A 20,680-nucleotide genomic window follows, 5' to 3' on the forward strand; every position below is an offset into this window, starting at 1 on the left:
CTAAGTGACTGACTAATCTGGGTATCGCATGGTCCATATGCTGGTTGCTTGCACTATTGAGATGTGGGACTTGTGCTTTGTCGATTGAGTCTTTCCCAGATGTCTTGTTGCTCTATATTACGTTATTTGTTATGGATTTGTTAAGATTGTGGTTTGGGGCGTAACCACCACCACCAGGCTATAATGTAATACGGTGTTCGTGGCAATAACCACCGAGCACCTATAATAGGGTGCTTTTATTCCGTACGGCGGTTACGCCTACACATTTGGCCCTTCCCGGAGAACGAAGTCACGAGGAATATAGGGATATTCCCCACGGGAACCACTAGACCTCCCGTGGAGCTATAATTCAACTGTACAAATCATCTGATCGTATACTTGACACCAGTAAACCGTGGCGAACTTGGAAGACAACTTTAGGATTTCAACTGGACCTATCTCACCTAGTGAGGACACCGTCTCTACAGGTCATAAGACTTTGACCCACAATTGGTAGCTGCTTGTTTGATCCTCATATTTCTGTCCAATATTGGTGACCGCACTGAATTATACTCTTTTGCCCTGACGAAGTTCCTTAAAGGCAAATGGAACGAAACGCGTTGGCTGTGCCTATGTCCAATGAATACTACTAAATAAAGTAGAAGATATTTAATACAATTCTGCCTTTTTTACTAATTGTGTGTGTAGGAGAGTAGGGTCTGCAATCCTATGATCACCCAGATTTTTTGCTTTTGTTTCACTGGTTTACGACTTTCTCTGGCTGTGGGCCTGCCAATCAGACCCACAGCCTGGCTGTTCTCTTTCTAAATTACGATATGTACCCTAGGTGCATTTACCAATTGGTACTGGGCCACCTTATCAGACCCCGTAACGCAGGGCATAGGTGTACCCAGGGCCGCCAGGGGCTGCAGCATGTATTATGCCACCCCTGGCTGGCCTCCTAAATTTGACACAACTGGCTGCATGACAGCTGGGGCAAAGTCGTGTAATCACCCTTTGCTTTAGGTATAGTAGCTCTATATCTAACCATACAATGGACACCCGAGCTCCTATCAGTCACTCCTATGGCAGGCCTTGACAATCCTGAAGGCAGAGTGCGTGGGCTCGTGTGAACTAGGTTCTGGCCCGAGCCGAGCCCGGTTGCAGCTTGCGGAAACAAGACCCAATGGCTGTTCCATGATAACGCGTACCACATCGGTAACTTCGGTGTCGCGTTATCCAGGCATGTCGAGTAAGGTGTCATACGAATCGGGATGCTGCCCTCTCACCAATTCTGGCGACGAGGTTAGCATTCCGCCCTTCTAGAGGGACACGACATGTACGTAACTGTGAACCCCGGTTAAAGTTAACTAAAGCCTCAGCTCCACAAAATGGATGCTGCCACCACAGACACGAGTCTGACCTCCTGCTGCTGGGAGTCCTTCCAGCGAGGAGCACTTGGACAAAGGGTTTCCTGTCGAGGGCGGTGTTCGCACCGTCCCAGACAGGGTTTGTGTATTCTGGGTAGGTAGGGCTTTTGCGAGAAGGTGACTGCGGAGTGGCACCCCGGTGCTCACTACGCATCTGCCGGTCAGAACCAGTTCCAGGGGCGCCAGCCCTGGCCTGGGGAAAGTCCGGCAGGGGAGAGGGGTGTAACTACCCCCCTTCCTGGTCCCACCCTTAGAGCAGGACCTAGTCATGTACCCACCCCTTTCTTTAGAATAAAGGCCGGAGCGGGGACCCTTCCAAATTAGATCATCTTTGAATCAAGAACTACTTTCTACGAAAGGACATTCGAGACTCTTCTCAAGATTTCTCCCTTGTGACTAAGGAGTAGTCACCCTGCATCAGCGGGCACCATCTAAGAACTCTGCGGTTTGCTGTAAGTCCTTCCTCAAGGAATCCGACGGCCCAGCTCGACGAGAACCGGCTTCCCTGGCACCTCTGACCTCTACCCACGTCATCAGCTCAGCTGTGATCTGTGGGTGCGACGAGACCTCGAGGGACCGGCCATCATCAGAACCTGCACGCTCTTAACAAGCACGACCATCGAAGCAATTCTCTGGTGAGTGCTCTGGGGTCTGAGAAGCCCCGACCCTGAGCCGCTCCAGCACCGAAGTGCAGTCTCCCAGCATCTCCACGATCTGCGTGGGGCCCTTCTGCTCGCTGCTCAGCACGTTGTCTGGTCACTAGCCGCTGGCTTGTGCCCTTCCTTGACGACGACCGACAAACAACTCTGCTGGTCTGGTTGCTCCAGATCGGCCCTTGCTCCCTGTTCCGAGAGGAGCACCCCGGACCCTCCTGGTCCATTCAAGACGCCATCTTAGGCCTACCACGTGGCCCTGAGATCTGCCAAGGCTTGTTGCCCCAATCCTGGGCCCAGCGACGCCGACAGCATCATCCTTCGTGGGACAGCTCGCACCTCCATCCTGGTCGCCGACAACGCCTCCTGGTCCGTGAGACTGCAGAGCCTAGCGTCGCCCACTCACCTGGTCGAGGTGACGGCCAACCGGTGCCCTCCTGGTACCCTCTGACTACTGGCTAGTAGTACGAACTTGGTCCCCTCTGCTTTCAGGTATCAACGATCTCTGATCCAGGCTTGGATCTCTACGAACTATTCATCACTGGTCGCCGGCCAGCAACTCCTTTTCTTCCGGCTCCTGGCTCGTCAGCGAAGACCCCCGACGCCTGTACGACTTGTGCAGCCGCAGCCCTCGTGGCTAGGTAACTTCGGCATTTCGGTGCCTGCATAGCCTCCTTACTCTAGGGTCCTGAGTCCCTCGCTTCCGACTTGCCTTATCGGGTCCGCCCGAGACCACTAAACTTTCCGTGTCTCCGGACACTTGTTTTAATTGTGCACTTGAAGTATTTTCCTAAGAGATTTGGTTTGTGCTTAGTACCCTGTCCTCATAAAGAGTGCAGGGCTGTTGTGATTCTTAATAAATATACTGTTTATTTTCATAACACTTGTGTGGTGTCCTTTCACTTGGTGTTCAAGGGGTATGTGATGGTATAACAGCTGGCTTAACACGCCCTCTCGAGTCTTTAGCCTTAGACTGCTCGTATCCACGCTACTAGGATAGCTGGTCTATAGGTTGACTTACAACCAAACACCATAAGGGTCGTTTGGAACGATACATAGCGGTCGCTAGAATAGCGAACGCTGCATATCGGGCCAACTTCTCACATTGGTGAGCAGCGGTTGGGATTTGAGCTTGCTGTTGTTTTACCACACGTATCCTAAGAATATCTTGTTGAAAGATCACATAAGTACTGTTAGTACATATAACTAAACTTAGAATACTCTGAGTTCTACTGAACCAGCTGTTGCAGCTCCTCAAGGCCTAGCACACCTTGGCTGCAACTCTTAGCAAGGGATCGGTAGGTAAACACATAGTGTAGGTAGGTGCATCACTTACACCACACTAGAAACAGTATGTCGGACAAAGGAGGAAACTCTGAGTCTCCCCTTGTGTCAGTTGACCCTCCACAGGTCATCCCTTCAAGATATACTGTGCTGAGCTTCAAGGAGTTAAGACAAGTGTGTCACTCCAGAAAGATCAAGCAGGGGTCTAACCCCACAACGTCCTTTCTGATTGGTCTCTTGGAGACTTATGATGCCAGAAAAGCTGAGATCCTTCCCAGCTCTTCTAATCCAGAAGGAGACATGCCTCCCCTCGAGGGAACCAGAGACGATCCTGACCTCATCCACCTCGCAACTGAGAACGAAGATGTGGAGGATGATGAGGATGAGGATCCCTCTGGGGATGAGGCAGATAAGGGACAGGTAGAAGTCGTTAGACTAGGCAGGTCCAACTTAAGCAAACATGACAGTGGTACTGGGGGACCCCTGGGGCCGCTATCAGGTCAGCTTAACATTGGGAATGGACGAGCCCGATCTCTGTCAAGAGACTCTGGCAGATCCCTTCAAACCAATGGCTCTCACAACTCTTCTCAAAGAGGGATGACGGCCCCTCAGAGGAGAGTGTACGAAGCTAAAGAAAGGGCAGCTAATCTGAGGATTGAAAGGGAAGAACTTGCCCTGGCCAAAGAAAGGCTTGCCTTTGCTAGAGAGCAACAGTTAAGTGGGGCAGTCCCCACTGGTGGCAGCATTATACCTAGCAATAGGGAAAGGAGTTTTGATACGAAACACCTTGGTAAGATAGTGCCCCCCTTTAAACAAGGGGACGACATCCACAAATGGATTACTGCTTTGGAGAGGGCCTGCACTGTGCAAGGTGTTCCCCAGGGTCAGTGGGCAGCTATCTTGTGGCTCTCCTTTGAAGGTAAAGGAAGAGAAGCTCCTCACCACAAGGGTGGAGGATGCTAACAATTACCACGTCTTGAAGAATACACTCGAAGGGTTTGGCCTAACCACGGAGCAGTACAGGGTGCTGTTCCGGGATACCCAGAAAACGCAGTCTCAAGATTGGTCTGACTTTGTCGATTGTGTCACTAAGGCTTTTGAAGGCTGGTTGCTGGGCAGTAAGGTTACTGATTACGAAGGATTGTATAATTTGATGATGAGAGAGCAAATTTTAAGCAATTGTCAGAACCAGTTGTTGCATCAGCATCTTGTCGACTCGGATCTGACCTCTCCCCAAGAATTGGGAAAGAAGGCAGACAGATGGGTTCGTACAAGAGTTAAACAGAACCAGGGCCAGAATCAAGGTGGTCAGAAGAAAGCAGACCAGAAGGGTAAAGATTCTAAGGGGGAACAAAATGACCAGAAGTCTTCGACAGGTCCCCAACAACCCAAAGAGGGTGGGGGTCAGGCTCCCCAAAAGAAGAAAGAAGGCCAATCCAAAAGATGGTGCCAGTACTGCAAAAGTAAATCTCACTGGTTTAGTGAGTGCACCAAGAAAGGAGGAGGGCAGACTCCTGCCACTGCAGCCCCTAAGGCACCTGTGCCCCCTAGTACAGCCAGCAGTGGTAGTGCACCTCCCAAGGGTTTAGTAGGGTTAACCCTGGGTTCTGAGGGGCGTGACAACTTAGTTGGCACACTCACTCAGGCTGTCCTTGTCAGTACAGGGGATGTGGATATGTCCCCTGACGTAAGTCCCAATACTTTGGGCAAATACAGACAGACGCCTTTCATAAACGGAAAAATGGCTCAGGCCTATAGGGACACTTGTGCCAGTGTCACCATGGTGACACCTAACTTTGTGGACCCTGGACAGATCATGCCAGGTACAGAATTCCTGGTGACCAATGCAAGCAATGTCACTACCAATCACAGTATGGCAATTGTAGCTTTCTCCTGGGGAGGGGTAACTGGCCAAAAGAAGGTTGTAGTTAGTTCAGACCTCCCAGTGGATTGTTTGTTGGGCAATGATTTGGAGTCATCACAATGGTCAGAAGTGGAGCACCGGACTCACATGGAAATGTTAGGCTTGCCAGCACATGTGTTCGCTGTGACCAGGTCACAGGTCAGGAAATGCCCCACTGAACAGGTGCTGGATCCTGGAACAACGGACCGGACACCTCCCAAGAAAAAGAGCGGTAGGGTTAAGGCTGCGCCTTCCCCCTTGCCCCAGGTCGTGGATCAAGTCTCAGAGGAGGCTGACCTACAGGAATTGAGGGAAACTGAGCCTAGGGAGTTCGAACTTGATCAAGTTGAATTCTTGGGTTCAGGGGGACCCTCAAGGGAAGACCTGGGGAAGGACCAGTTAGACTGCCCTTCTCTTGAACCCCTCAGACAGCAGGCTGCTGCTGAGGCTGCTGGGAACGCCACAGGTACCCACAAGGTATACTGGGAAGATGGACTCCTGTACACTGAGTCAAGAGACCCCAAGCCTGGCATGACCAGGAGGCTGGTTGTACCCTTGTCTCAGCGTGGTTTCCTACTTACCTTGGCCCACGAGATTCCCTTAGCAGGTCACTTAGGCCAGACGAAAACGTGGGACAGGCTTGTCTCACACTTTCACTGGCCTCATATGAACGAAGATACCAAGGAGTTTTGCCGCTCCTGTGTCACTTGCCAAGCCAGTGGTAAGTCAGGTGGCACGACAAAGGCCCCCCTTATACCAATGCCTGTGGTGGGGGTGCCCTTTGAACGGGTGGGGATCGACATCGTCGGTCCCATGGAACCACCAACAGCATCAGGGCACAAGTTTATACTGGTGGTAGTGGATCATGCCACCAGGTATCCTGAAGCTATTCCCCTTAGGACCACTACAGCACCTGTTGTGGCAAGAGCCCTAGTTGGAGTATTCTCCAGAGTGGGCTTCCCTAAGGAGGTCGTCTCCGACAGAGGTGCAAACTTTATGTCGAGCTACTTAACTGCTATGTGGAAGGAATGTGGTGTCAACTACAAGTTCACCACACCCTATCATCCACAATGCAATGGGCTTGTTGAGAGATTCAACAGGACCCTCAAAGGGATGATTCATGGACTACCTGAAAAGCTTCGGCGTAGATGGGACGTCCTGATCCCCTGCCTTTTATTCGCTTACAGAGAAGTCCCACAGAAGGGGGTTGGCTACAGCCCTTTTGAACTTTTGTACGGGCATCCTGTGAGAGGACCCCTATGTTTGGTGAAGGAAGGATGGGAGAGACCTCTCAAAAAGCCTGCTGCCAACATAGTGGACTATGTGCTTGGCCTCCGCTCGCGGATGGCTGAATACATGGAGAAGGCATCTGAAAACCTTAAGGCCAGCCAAGAACTCCAAAAAGCTTGGCATGACCAAAAGGCTGTCTTGACTGTTTACCAGCCCGGACAGAAGGTGTGGGTGTTGGAGCCAGTGGCCCCAGCAGCACTCAAGGACAAATGGTCCGTGCCCTACACCATCCTGGAGAAAAAGGGAGAGGTCACCTACCTGGTCGACCTGGGAACTCCCCGGAGCCCCCACAGGGTGCTTCATGTCAACAGGCTCAAGGCATATGTCGACAGGAAGGACATGAGTTTGCTCATGGCCCTAGATGAGGGACAGGAAGAGGAGAGTGACCCTCTCCCCGACCTGCTCACTCAGAATCCTGACGATGGATCGGTCGATGGTGTTGTCTTTTGTGGCAGCCTCTCCGAACATCAACAGAAAGACTGTAAACAGGTTCTTCAGTCTTTCAGACATATGTTCTCTCTAACACCCAGTCAGACCGATTGGTGCACCCATGAGGTTGACACTGGTGACAGCTTGCCCGTCAAGAGTAAAATCTACCGGCAGCCTGATCACGTTAGAGACTGCATCAAGAGTGAAGTGCAGAAAATGTTGGAGCTGGGAGTCATTGAACCCTCGGATAGCCCTTGGGCTAGTCCCGTAGTTCTAGTGCCGAAACCTCACACCCAGGGCGGTAAGAAAGAGATGAGGTTCTGCGTAGACTACAGGGGTCTCAATGCAGTCACTAAGACTGACGCCCACCCAATACCAAGGGCAGACGAGCTTATCGATAGATTGGCTTCGGCCAACTACCTAAGTACGTTTGACCTGACAGCTGGGTATTGGCAAATCAGGTTAGCTGAGGACGCCAAGCCTAAGACCGCATTTTCTACCCCTGGTGGGCATTATCAGTTCGTGGTGATGCCCTTTGGTCTGAAAAATGCACCTGCCACCTTCCAAAGGTTGATGAATCATGTCCTTACTGGGCTGGATGACTTCTGTGCGGCGTATCTAGACGATATTGCTGTCTTTAGCTCCACCTGGGAGGATCACCTGGTCCACCTGAGGAAAGTGTTAGAGGCTCTGCAAGCAGCAGGCCTCACTATCAAGGCCACCAAGTGCCAGATAGGGCAGACACAGGTTGTATACCTGGGCCACCTTGTAGGTGGAGGCCAGGTTCAGCCACTGGAGAGCAAAATACAGTCAATCAGGGACTGGGCTCCTCCAACCACCCAGACTCAGGTTCGAGCTTTCTTGGGCCTGACTGGATACTACCGGAAGTTTGTCAGGAACTATGGTTCCATCGTGACACCATTAAACGAACTGACAAGCAAGAAAATGCCAAAAAAGGTTCAGTGGACAGCGAGCTGTCAAAAAGCATTCGATGACCTAAAGCAGGCCATGTGCACGGCGCCTATCCTTAAGAGTCCAGACTACTCCAAACCATTCATTGTCCAAACAGACGCTTCTGAGTTGGGTGTGGGAGCTGTTCTTTCTCAACTGAATTTTGATGGTCAAGACCAGCCCATTGCTTTTATAAGCAGAAGGCTGACCCCTAGAGAGAAGAATTGGTCAGCTATTGAGAGGGAGGCCTTTGCTGTGGTTTGGGCCCTGAAGAAGCTGAGGCCATACTTGTTTGGCACTCACTTCAAGATTCAGACCGACCATAAGCCCCTCTTGTGGCTAAATCAGATGAAGGGTGAAAACCCCAAACTGCTTAGGTGGTCCATTTCCCTACAGGGGATGGACTTTACAGTGGAACATAGACCTGGTACTGATCATGGCAATGCCGATGGGCTCTCCAGATATTTCCACTTAGAACAAGAAGACTCACCTGGTCAAGGTTAGCTTATTGTTCCGACGTTTGGGGGGGGGGGGGGGGGGGGGGGGGTCATGTAGGAGAGTAGGGTCTGCAATCCTATGATCACCCAGATTTTTTGCTTTTGTTTCACTGGTTTACGACTTTCTCTGGCTGTGGGCCTGCCAATCAGACCCACAGCCTGGCTGTTCTCTTTCTAAATTACGATATGTACCTTAGGTGCATTTACCAATTGGTACTGGGCCACCTTATCAGACCCCGTAACGCAGGGCATAGGTGTACCCAGGGCCGCCAGGGGCTGCAGCATGTATTATGCCACCCCTGGCTGGCCTCCTAAATTTGACACAACTGGCTGCATGACAGCTGGGGCAAAGTCGTGTAATCACCCTTTGCTTTAGGTATAGTAGCTCTATATCTAACCATACATTGGACACCCGAGCTCCTATCAGTCACTCCTATGGCAGGCCTTGACAATCCTGAAGGCAGAGTGCGTGGGCTCGTGTGAACTAGGTTCTGGCCCGAGCCGAGCCCGGTTGCAGCTTGCGGAAACAAGACCCAATGGCTGTTCCATGATAACGCGTACCACATCGGTAACTTCGGTGTCGCGTTATCCAGGCATGTCGAGTAAGGTGTCATACGAATCGGGATGCTGCCCTCTCACCAATTCTGGCGACGAGGTTAGCATTCCGCCCTTCTAGAGGGACACGACATGTACGTAACTGTGAACCCCGGTTAAAGTTAACTAAAGCCTCAGCTCCACAAAATGGATGCTGCCACCACAGACACGAGTCTGACCTCCTGCTGCTGGGAGTCCTTCCAGCGAGGAGCACTTGGACAAAGGGTTTCCTGTCGAGGGCGGTGTTCGCACCGTCCCAGACAGGGTTTGTGTATTCTGGGTAGGTAGGGCTTTTGCGAGAAGGTGACTGCGGAGTGGCACCCCGGTGCTCACTACGCATCTGCCGGTCAGAACCAGTTCCAGGGGCGCCAGCCCTGGCCTGGGGAAAGTCCGGCAGGGGAGAGGGGTGTAACTACCCCCCTTCCTGGTCCCACCCTTAGGGCAGGACCTAGTCATGTACCCACCCCTTTCTTTAGAATAAAGGCCGGAGCGGGGACCCTTCCAAATTAGATCATCTTTGAATCAAGAACTACTTTCTACGAAAGGACATTCGAGACTCTTCTCAAGATTTCTCCCTTGTGACTAAGGAGTAGTCACCCTGCATCAGCGGGCACCATCTAAGAACTCTGCGGTTTGCTGTAAGTCCTTCCTCAAGGAATCCGACGGCCCAGCTCGACGAGAACCGGCTTCCCTGGCACCTCTGACCTCTACCCACGTCATCAGCTCAGCTGTGATCTGTGGGTGCGACGAGACCTCGAGGGACCGGCCATCATCAGAACCTGCACGCTCTTAACAAGCACGACCATCGAAGCAATTCTCTGGTGAGTGCTCTGGGGTCCGAGAAGCCCCGACCCTGAGCCGCTCCAGCACCGAAGTGCAGTCTCCCAGCATCTCCACGATCTGCGTGGGGCCCTTCTGCTCGCTGCTCAGCACGTTGTCTGGTCACTAGCCGCTGGCTTGTGCCCTTCCTTGACGACGACCGACAAACAACTCTGCTGGTCTGGTTGCTCCAGATCGGCCCTTGCTCCCTGTTCCGAGAGGAGCACCCCGGACCCTCCTGGTCCATTCAAGACGCCATCTTAGGCCTACCACGTGGCCCTGAGATCTGCCAAGGCTTGTTGCCCCAATCCTGGGCCCAGCGACGCCGACAGCATCATCCTTCGTGGGACAGCTCGCACCTCCATCCTGGTCGCCGACAACGCCTCCTGGTCCGTGAGACTGCAGAGCCTAGCGTCGCCCACTCACCTGGTCGAGGTGACGGCCAACCGGTGCCCTCCTGGTACCCTCTGACTACTGGCTAGTAGTACGAACTTGGTCCCCTCTGCTTTCAGGTATCAACGATCTCTGATCCAGGCTTGGATCTCTACGAACTATTCATCACTGGTCGCCGGCCAGCAACTCCTTTTCTTCCGGCTCCTGGCTCGTCAGCGAAGACCCCCGACGCCTGTAAGACTTGTGCAGCCGCAGCCCTCGTGGCTAGGTCATTTCGGTGCCTGCATAGCCTCCTTACTCTAGGGTCCTGAGTCCCTCGCTTCCGACTTGCCTTATCGGGTCCGCCCGAGACCACTAAACTTTCCGTGTCTCCGGACACTTGTTTTAATTGTGCACTTGAAGTATTTTCCTAAGAGATTTGGTTTGTGCTTGGTACCCTGTCCTCATAAAGAGTGCAGGGCTGTTGTGATTCTTAATAAATATACTGTTTATTTTCATAACACTTGTGTGGTGTCCTTTCACTTGGTGTTCAAGGGGTATGTGATGGTATAACAGCTGGCTTAACACGCCCTCTCGAGTCTTTAGCCTTAGACTGCTCGTATCCACGCTACTAGGATAGCTGGTCTATAGGTTGACTTACAACCAAACACCATAAGGGTCGTTTGGAACGATACATAGCGGTCGCTAGAATAGCGAACGCTGCATTCGGGCCAACTTCTCACAGTGTGCACCTTCCATTTTATGTTTGCTTGTCTCCATAGAGGCTAGTATAAGGGCACTGGAGGAGCAATTATACAAAACTGGTGGACTGGAAACCACTGGCTTGCTGAAGGCCAAGCTGCTGGATTATAATGAGGAAGCGCAGCGTGAGGTTACATTTCTGGGTCAACACGCAGAAGCGAGGAGATACGGGGAGGGAGACAGACCAGGCTGCAAGCTGGCTAGTATGATAAAGCCACCCAGATCCACAACATACATTCATGAAATACACACCACATTAGACATCACGGTGAGGGGGCAGGAGGAAATTTTGGCTGCATTCTCCTTTTTTTACTCCCATCTTTACACTGCAATGCAAAAGACCTGCCCAGAGGGATTGCAGTCCTTTATGGACTCGATTGCATTAGCTTACCTTAGTTTAATAAAACCCACAGAAAATATATGGAACACTCATTTACTGTCGAGGTTATAAAACCTATGTGGAAGAATTGGTGCCCGACTGCTGTAGGTGTATGCGGAAGCCTTGGAGGAGGGAATACTGCCCAATACAATGAGGGAAGCTGTAATTATCACTTTGTTGAAGCCCGGAAAGTCAGAGATGGAGATGGACTCTTACAGACCCCTCTCCCTGAGGAATGTTGATGTTAAAATACTAGCAAAACTGATTGTCAATAGGCTACAGCCTCTGATACCTATGGTTGCACTCCCTGACCAGTTAGGGTTCATCCCAGGGAGAACAACATCACATAACTTACGTACCATCTTTTCAGTTTTACATTATCTACACCCAGAGGTTCATGCTGCTGTGGTTTTTAGACGCTACGAAAGCGTTCAATACACTAGAGTGGCTCTATCTATTTGCCATTTTGGGTCGTATGGGGTTTAGCCTGCTTTTCATTAATAGAATACGGTTGCTCTATACTTCCCTCAGCGCCTGGATAAGGGCGAACGGGCTGCTGCTCTGATCACTTTCCTATATCACGAGGCACAAGGCAGGGATGTCCCTCTACCAGTTATTGTTAGTTATAGCAATGGAACCACTGGCTGCCCGCATCCGACAGCAACACATGACCCGAGGCATAGGCTTCAGCTCAAGGAGCCTCATGATATCCCTATATACAGATGACGTGACCCTTTACCTTGTCAAGCCGGAAGATAATGTGGACCCAGTTTTGCGGGAATGCATTCGCTTTGGGGGGTTTGGCTGGTATCTCGGAATTGGTCAAAATCTGTGATATTCCCCTTGACTGAGAGTATGTCGAGGGTTAATTCCAAATAGCCCCTGAAGTGGGAAGCAGAAGCGGTCAAATACCTGGGCATATGGATCAGCTGGGATATACAGGAAATATGGAATCTGAACTATGGAAGAGCTGTTGTGTGGCTAGAGGAGAAGGTCAAAATATGGACAAGCTTGCCACTGTCCCCAACTGGCAAGCTAGCCCTAGCTAAAATGGTAATTCTGCCCAAGTTTTTATATTTGTTTGCTAATATCCCGATTCCCCTTACGTCGCAGCTTTTTAACACTATTAAGTCGCACCTCAGTACTTTGGCATGGGCGGGTGGACAGGCCAGGGTATCTTGAGATATGTTGACACCTACTGCGTCAAGGAGACATGGGCGCCCCGGACATGCGTTTGTACGCGCTCTGCGCTCAGGCCCAATATTTGCATTTCTGGGTGCATCCGACGCCCTTTCAATCTCACGTAGCAGTGGAACAGGATGCTGTTGCACCTGTTCCTCTAAAGGTGGCTGTCGACCGGCACATCGCCCCATGGAGGACAGACACCGAGGGTACATTGAGATGGGCATGGGAGGAGCTGCGTAAAAGGGCGGGAGTCACGATATTATACGCCCCTTCGATATCACTGGCACAAAACCCGCTGTTGCCCTTTATTGCTGATGGGATTAGCATATCCCTAGTACAAAAATTACATCTTCATACCTTTGCTGATCTGTTTCCAGATAATGAGTTTAGGCCTCCATCTGCAGACAATGGACAGACTGCCCTTCGCTGAGCTTTTTTTGTATCACAAACTCCGAATGGCGTGTAGGGCTCTAAGCAGCAGTTTCCCGTCGGCTCCCGCAGTGCTGCCCGCATTGGATAACTTGGTAGGTTACCCATACCCCCCGCAAGTTGGTCACAAGACTACAAATTCAGAACTCTGCACCATTGGTTAATCCCAAGTCAATGCAATACTAGAACGACTTGCCAGCCACACTAACTGAAGCACAATGGGAATTCTGTTGTGGGCAGCTCACTGAACTTTCTCCAAACTATAGGTTGAGGCTGATCTATTTCAAATATCTACACAGATTCTATAGAACACCCATTAGTTTACAAAGGAGGAGGCTCAGAGAAAATGAGGGCTGTGGCGCTGCGGATTTTCCCCTGCCACGTTTTTACATGTGGCATGGGCCTGTCTGGCACTCGCTGACTACTGGTCTAAAATCTTTACCTCAGTGAATCAAATTGTGGGGCAGTCTGACATCCCATATTAGGCTTATTGAGATATGTTAAAGACACTCCGCCAAAAACACGCAAACTGCACGCGCTGCTTTTAATATTTGCCAAGAGACAGGTGGCGGTGTGTTGGGTAGGAGGAGGGCGCCATTGGTCGGGGTTGGCTGGCCGCTGTAACATATGGACACAACTGACTACATTCTGGGAGCTCATGCCACCCACCTCCAGGCCCGCGACATCTGGAAGCCTTTCCTACAATGGGCACAGATTCAGAAGGCTGCTGCAGAGTTGGAGACGGAGGCACACCCTTCAACCTTGTGATAGATGGTGGGTTTACTGGGCACTAAATGACCTGCGACAGTCCTTTATGTATTAATAGGTGGTGAATTTTGATGTATATTTATGACGGCTTGGACTATGTCTTCTGAGGTAACAACGGAACGTCTTGATTTCAGACACTTGTGTATATATCCTAAATTGTCAACAGCTCCTGAAGTCACTTACCTAATGTAAGCTATATTGTTGTATGCACAAGGGATCCAACTAATGCGTAATGTAATACTGTATGTTTTATGATTGCACCAAAATTAAGGATTGACGTATCATACTGGCGGGTTATGCTGTTGGAATGATGAATTTTAACAAAATGCTAATTTAAAAAAACTTCAGTGAAAAAACTTATTTTTAAATGATGGCATATTGGAGACTGAGTAAGGTAGGCTAGGCAAAGATATGGTAAGGGGACACTGTAGGTATGCACATTTCTCTCAAATATTTAGCCCTTTAATACATTATGCCATGAATGCCTAAAAACCCTTAACTCATTTCAACCCTCCCATTTCATGCCTGCATTAACATCTCTATGGTTATTTACTTTAGCCTGTTCTTCAGGGAAAGCTTTAAATTCAACTGCTCCTATTGCAACAAAAAATTTGTTCATGAATGCTTTACTTTAGTTTCAATACAAAATATTCATGTTCTACTAGTTCATTAGACCTCAGCAGTGACCATGCAGTTGCTTACTAAGGAGTTAACAAAATGCTGCTGATTTTGGATGTTAGTTTGAGCCTGCATATTATACTGTTTACTGGAATAGAGAATGATATTTGAGAACTCAGAAAATGTGACCTCGCCGTAGCTTTTTAGAGCATTAGTTAATTTCTGTAACAAAGACACCTCAGTATTACTGCTGTATACTCTGCAGGAAATTATTTCAGTTTTACAGCTCTGATTTCACCAAGGCGTTCATGTGTGCTAGATACACTCAAATATAGAACACTAGTTATGAAGGCTTCAGATATGCCACACTTGTCAAATACATAATGTTAGCGCCATAGGTGTTCATTAGCACACTGTGGGAAGCTACAGTAGCACACTAGTGAATCAACCGAGTGCTGATAGCAGACTTTATTCTCAAAGCTGAGAGAAATAGTGTAAACTTATGGAAAATGTGTTCTCATTTCGGCTTCTTGAGTACTTTCCATAACCTCTGAGAAAATCAGGAAGAAAAAAGCCTCCAACATGGTTCATCAAATATCAGCTAAGGATAAGCATTTTTTCAAAGGGTAAAAACCACCATCAAGCACATACTAAAAGAAGTATGGTACCATCAACAAATTATATATTTTGGCTAAAATCTGTTATCACTGGTAGTATGTGCTCATTGTGTAACCCCCAAAAGCAGGCTCTCTACCACGCATTTCAATGATACCATTGTCCCCAAATCCAGTCATGGCAGCCACAACTTGATTGTGCTTGTTTCGGAGATTGGGTCGATGAACTTTGTTTTTAAAAAGTTGAGAAGATTAACCTGTGCAAGTTATTAATGAAGCAAACAAAAAAAGCTCTTGTAGAAACTCTACTGCACAGTGGTGATGGCCACTGTGTAATACATATATTTAGGCGAAAAGATGTAGACAGCACACGACCCCTGAGAGTAGAGCGTTCCCGGGTGTGGACCCCCCAGTAACATTTAAAGCGCCAATTTCCAGTTAGCTGTACAAGGAAAGCACGCACATTCCCAGCACTAAATTTGCAGTTTATTGAGCAGAACATTCTCTACACACGTTGACACCAGAGTGTCTTGTTCGAGAGAGCGTGTTTTTTCCTAGGACAACAAACTGGAAATTGGTGCTTTATATATACACACAAAATATATATACACACAGAACCCAGAGGCGCTAACCTGCTTGAGGTTAGTTAACATCTATGCAAGCGTAAAAAATAATCTCAGTAATGCTGTGCATATGTGCCCGTGGCACTTGGGAGGATAAAACTCGATACAGTAAGGCTCAACCATACCCCACAGCAAGTAAAAGACAGGCGAGTTATAATGTATACTCTGCTCTTTGGTGATATTTAGATTGTAGCGTGCTCTGAAAGGGTGAAAGTAATTAAGCTTGTACCTACAAGTAGCATGGTTAACATTTGTATCAACATTTCTCCGAAATCAGAACGCTATTCAGTAATTAGTGATTCACACAATTTTAGAAAATATGCTGAGGGTCGAATTAGCAGTCCAATTCAATAAAACCATTAATGTGAAATACTATGCTAGATGACTTGTAAATAATGCTACGTGACAAATTGCATAGCTTACCTGAGTACATAAGCTTCCTGCTTGTCAGTTTTTGTCACACTTATGATCAAACAATGCACATTCTCCAAAAGTTTGTCCCACTCAAACCTAGAAAAGACAAGACACAGTTTAGGCCAGACTTGCAATCACTAACCTTTTGCTGTAAAAAACAAAACGCATTTGATACCAACTCATTCAGTAATTGTGAACTCGTGCAATCCAGCAGCCAATGATGAATAATAAAATGCCAAAAAAGTCAGCAACGGCGTCTTGGAAAGGCTTGACACGTATGACAGTGAAAGGTGTAGAATATGCAAATAACTGAAATGTGTGAATTTAGTAGTGGTTTGAGAGCCACCAACTTTAAATAAAAGGCAAGCAAGCAGACATGTAACTTAATGTCTAGATCAGTGGCTGATAGTTTCCTTTAACTTGACCTGTAAGCAAACGCGAAGAATGCTTAACTGGAAATCCGTGCAAGATGCCTGATATGGATGACACTAAACTAAGCAATTAATGTCTGGAAAATAACACCTGTGGAAACAACTGCTTTAATTAAAGTTCTAATGTAAACTAAACAAACGAGTCATTTTCAGTAACTGAAAATGTGGCATCTATATTTTGTACTTCTTTCAGCAGCTTTCTAAAGTACTTGTGACTATTCGTGCATTGTTTTTTATTATAAATTTGTCTTTCGAAAAATACATGGGATAAGTACTATGCTTCTTCAACCTTATGTAGTATGTATCAGTGTCTCTCTTCGGGTTGGCACAGAGCACATCTGTCAAACCTGTTTAACTGCCCTACGCAGGAAAGCTTAAAGTGCTCAAAGAATCGCAGGGCTCCAATCGGTAAGTCACGTGTGCAGAGGGTGGGTAGCCATTTCATGACAGCTGCCCAGCTCTGCTGTTTTCACCATGGATCGGATGGGTTTCAATGTATTGGTATACTGCTGTCGTACGGGACATGCAGCTAGGAGACTAATCCTAGTCATTCTTAGTGAGATTTGCTTGTTTTTAACCCCTTTGCTGCAAGCCTCAAACATCTGCACGCAGATCACCTGAAACTAACAGACCGCACCACTGCCTTGGAATCTACGCTCGCTAATATCAAACCGCAGGTGATACAATCGTATGAGTCTGTTGGGCTGCTGCAGTCACACGATTACTTGATGCATTGTGGGGATTGTCATTAATTAAGATAGATACGTGGAATGTGAGGGGTCTGTATTCGCTGTCGCATAGCTATCACATCTATTCATACCTCAAGCTACATCATATACAAAGTGCCTTGCTGCAAGAGACCCACGTGGCCAAATCAGAGATACAATGCTTACGCTGGCGCAGCCAGTTATTCGTCACAGGGTACTCCGCATTTGCGCGAGGTACACTAATACGGGTGAGGGTGGGTGTACCATTCACAATCACACTGTCTCTAGTGGATGCGGAGGGGAGATGTGTAATAGTTAGAGGAGCTCTGGACGGCCGACAAATAGTGCTAGCATCGATATATGCTCCTAACACAGAACAGGCTGCATTCTTTGACAGGGTATCACACATACTTGCACCTTGGCTAAACATCCCCATGCTTTTAGGGGGAGACAATAACAGCATCCTTGATATGTCACTAGACCGTTCCTTCCCACCCCTTCCAGGTACAAGTAAGCACCACGCTATGAAGGCACTGACCAATTGGGCTGCACATTGGCATCTGAAGGGGATATTCTTATTCAGGAGCCCATGATCTGCACGTACGACTGAACCGCTACATGCTCTCGGAAGACCTGCTCCCCCAGGTATTGGCGGTTTATTATTTCGGCTGGACCGCACTGCCCATAAGCTGCATGTTTTGGAGGAGTCAGGTTTAAGGTTTAGTCATTAAGGTTAGGAGAAAAGCCTTCATCACAGGACATCGCAATTTTGGAATCCCCATCAGCTTACCCGTAGCAGGTCTCCCCGACTGTTGCCTTGTTCTGCCGGTACGGGTTACATTTTTTCCCATTAAGTTTCCTCTTCTGCAACACTACTTTAAGTGCAACCGCTATAAAAATCTCAAACCTAGTTGGCAGCCTTGATTGTTTCAGGTCTCAGCCTGGCACAAGCTTTGCACAGGAGGCTATATCAGCAAGCAACATTCAGGGTTCCAATACACCAAATAACTATATATTAGACTTGACAGAGGGATGACCTTTAAATTAAACTATTCTAACCCACTGGCAAATGTAAAGTAAATGTATGCTTCCTTTGCCACCATCCCATCCAAGTTGGCAATTAGAAAATTTGCAATTTCTTTAGATCTTCTAAACCCCTACCCATCACGAGATGGAATTTAAGGTGCAGTCTAATACAGAAAAGTCAATGTTGGAAAGGCCATATTGAAAGCAGACAATGTAGTTCTAATACATTAAATAGGACACTGAAGTCTAGCACCACAGTGATCCTCACTTTAAAGTCACTACTTGCACACAAAGGTGAGGGGATTAATGCTTGCAATAAATCTAACCACTAGCAATTGCTTGGCGTATCATTCAAAACCATCATTCGGTTGCCCGTCATGACACCTCAGTTAGGCCAAGTCATACAAATCAGCCTTGACCCGTCTCGGACAGGACCAGTTCAGCCTGAACTGCCAAGCCAGGTCCTCTCTGTACCATAAGACTAGCAATCCAATATTACTTCGTCAGGCAGGTTGCACTAGTCCGGTTGCAGCAGGGTCCGGGCTAATTAGCATATGAGTGGGTGTAATCTGAGGTGGCATGGTGGGGAAAAGATGAGTTGGAATGCTACCCTGAGCGATTGCCAGTGGTCAAATTGCAAGCATTCTTCACATCACCTTGTGCTGGACTTAACACTTGTGTCTCTGCTGTCTAATTTCATCTGCACTCGTTCGACTCCACAAACTAATTCCTGAACCTGTGTTCCAATCGAGTTTGTAACTGATTTTGTGCAATGTATTTGAATTCTTTAGGTCCAAATCTTCCATTATGTTTTTATGAAATATAAAAAGTAAAAAGCAATACAGAGAGCAGAGAAGGAATATATAATTTACATAAATCAGAGGCCCAAACAAGCGTCAAAATGCCAAATAAATTAAGTCAACATTCAAAGTATATGAGGGCTTCATCAGAAATCTATTGCTTAAAGCAGCAAGAGCAATAGAGATCAATCGCAATCTAAGCATAAGTGCCATCCTTACATATATTGATGAAAATGGTACAACGGTTTAATGGCAACTGTAGGACCTGGATACAAGGAAACAGGCATATCGGAGGGAAATGTGAACAGGTCAGTAGGCCAACAGTCAGCTCTGCATAAAAAAAAGCAGAAAGAAAATAACTAAAATAAAGTCAGTGGGGGAGCAGATGAAAAAAAAAAGTAGAGATGCCACTATAGTGGGAAGTTTTAGTCCAGCTTAAGCATGGTGTCGTCTGATTGGGGGATAAGGGCCACTATGTTTGTAACAGCTTTGGGAACAAATGGGGTTTGAATCTCCATTATTTAATCTGGAACTGTAAAGGGTGCTTCAGACCGGTGAATCACTCGAACCTTTGTGATGACAAAGTTGTTTTTTTGAGTGGCAGTGTAAAGAGTAAACAACTGGGCTGTGAAGTGTTTGCTTTTAATCATATTTTATAAATATGGTGCATTCCTGCCTTCCACATTGGCGCAGGACAGCAAGTGGACTTGCAGTGCTGCCAGACCCCAATGCCCCCATGCTCCCTGACCTTTGGTTTGCCAAAACACGGTTTAATATTTCCCCAACGTGGGGGAGGAGCAACTCAACGATTCAAGATGGCCGCGTAAGCTCCCGGCTCCGTCGACCTTCACCGGCGGTCGATATATCCTGCTGTCCATCCTGTTCCACCACCGGGCGCCTGGGTGTATGAAGTCTGCCTGACTCCATTGGTGCAAACCCGGTCTTTCTAGCTGCTTGGGTGACAAAGTTCTGTCGTGTTTCCTCCTGGGCCTATTTCGGGGCTGCCGCCGGGACCTCGATTTCCTGTCCTCCCGGATTGCCATTGATCAACAGCGGCAGTGAGTCCGGGGTCCGGTCCTGCGACTTTGGATTTTGAGACTTTGCATCGCAATCCAGTCTTTAATAGGCGACGAAGATATATTATCGTGACGGACGGCGATCACCCCGAGCCGCGGTCTGGGGACGCTGCCCGGAGACCTTGCTGGGGGGACGAGGTCGAAGGGCTATCCCCCGCGGCTGAAGAAGGTGCAGTGTCTGCCGGTGATGAGAGCGCCCGCAGTCTACGTCTGCTTTATGTGTGCCTAGAGCCTTGGTAGTGATCCCGGGGCTCGAGTCCCGCTTTGTCCCTGTGGCCCGGGGGATGGAGCGGACAGAGGGCGCACCATTGTTGAGGTCCATCATGGCCGCCATTGGGGCGCTCCGTACCCAGTTCACCGTCACGTATGGCCGGCTCGCGAAAAAGCTGGAAAACATTCGCCTAGGACCGGACGACGACCCTGCGACAAGTGATCAACATCTCTTGATATCGTTGGAGGACTTGACCCATCGCTTTGAGGTTCCCGACTGGCGCCCTGCCTTGGCTCATCCGGATTCTTTTCCCCTGCGTTACTTTGCACCCGTTATTATCAATGGTGTTTTCTATGTGCTCCCTGTCCGGCGGACCCTCGCTGCAAATGAGCCCTTCCTGGACTCTTGGAGAAGTCGGTCCTTCCTTTCCATCTTG

General features: G+C 48.6%; 1 protein-coding gene across 1 annotated transcript in view; it reads right to left on the minus strand.

The window, feature by feature from the left end:
• Positions 1 to 20,680, minus strand: part of AMD1 (adenosylmethionine decarboxylase 1) — a 114,908-nt gene that overhangs the window by 69,905 nt on the left and 24,323 nt on the right. Inside the window, exon 2 of the mRNA XM_086927378.1 lies at positions 16,003 to 16,089. Within this exon, the coding sequence (XP_086783504.1) occupies positions 16,003 to 16,089 (87 nt within the window). The remainder of the gene's footprint in view (positions 1 to 16,002; positions 16,090 to 20,680) is intronic.

This window comes from Lissotriton vulgaris, chromosome 6 (genome assembly GCF_964263255.1).
Source record: "Lissotriton vulgaris chromosome 6, aLisVul1.2, whole genome shotgun sequence".
NCBI classification, from domain to species: Eukaryota; Metazoa; Chordata; class Amphibia; order Caudata; family Salamandridae; genus Lissotriton; species Lissotriton vulgaris.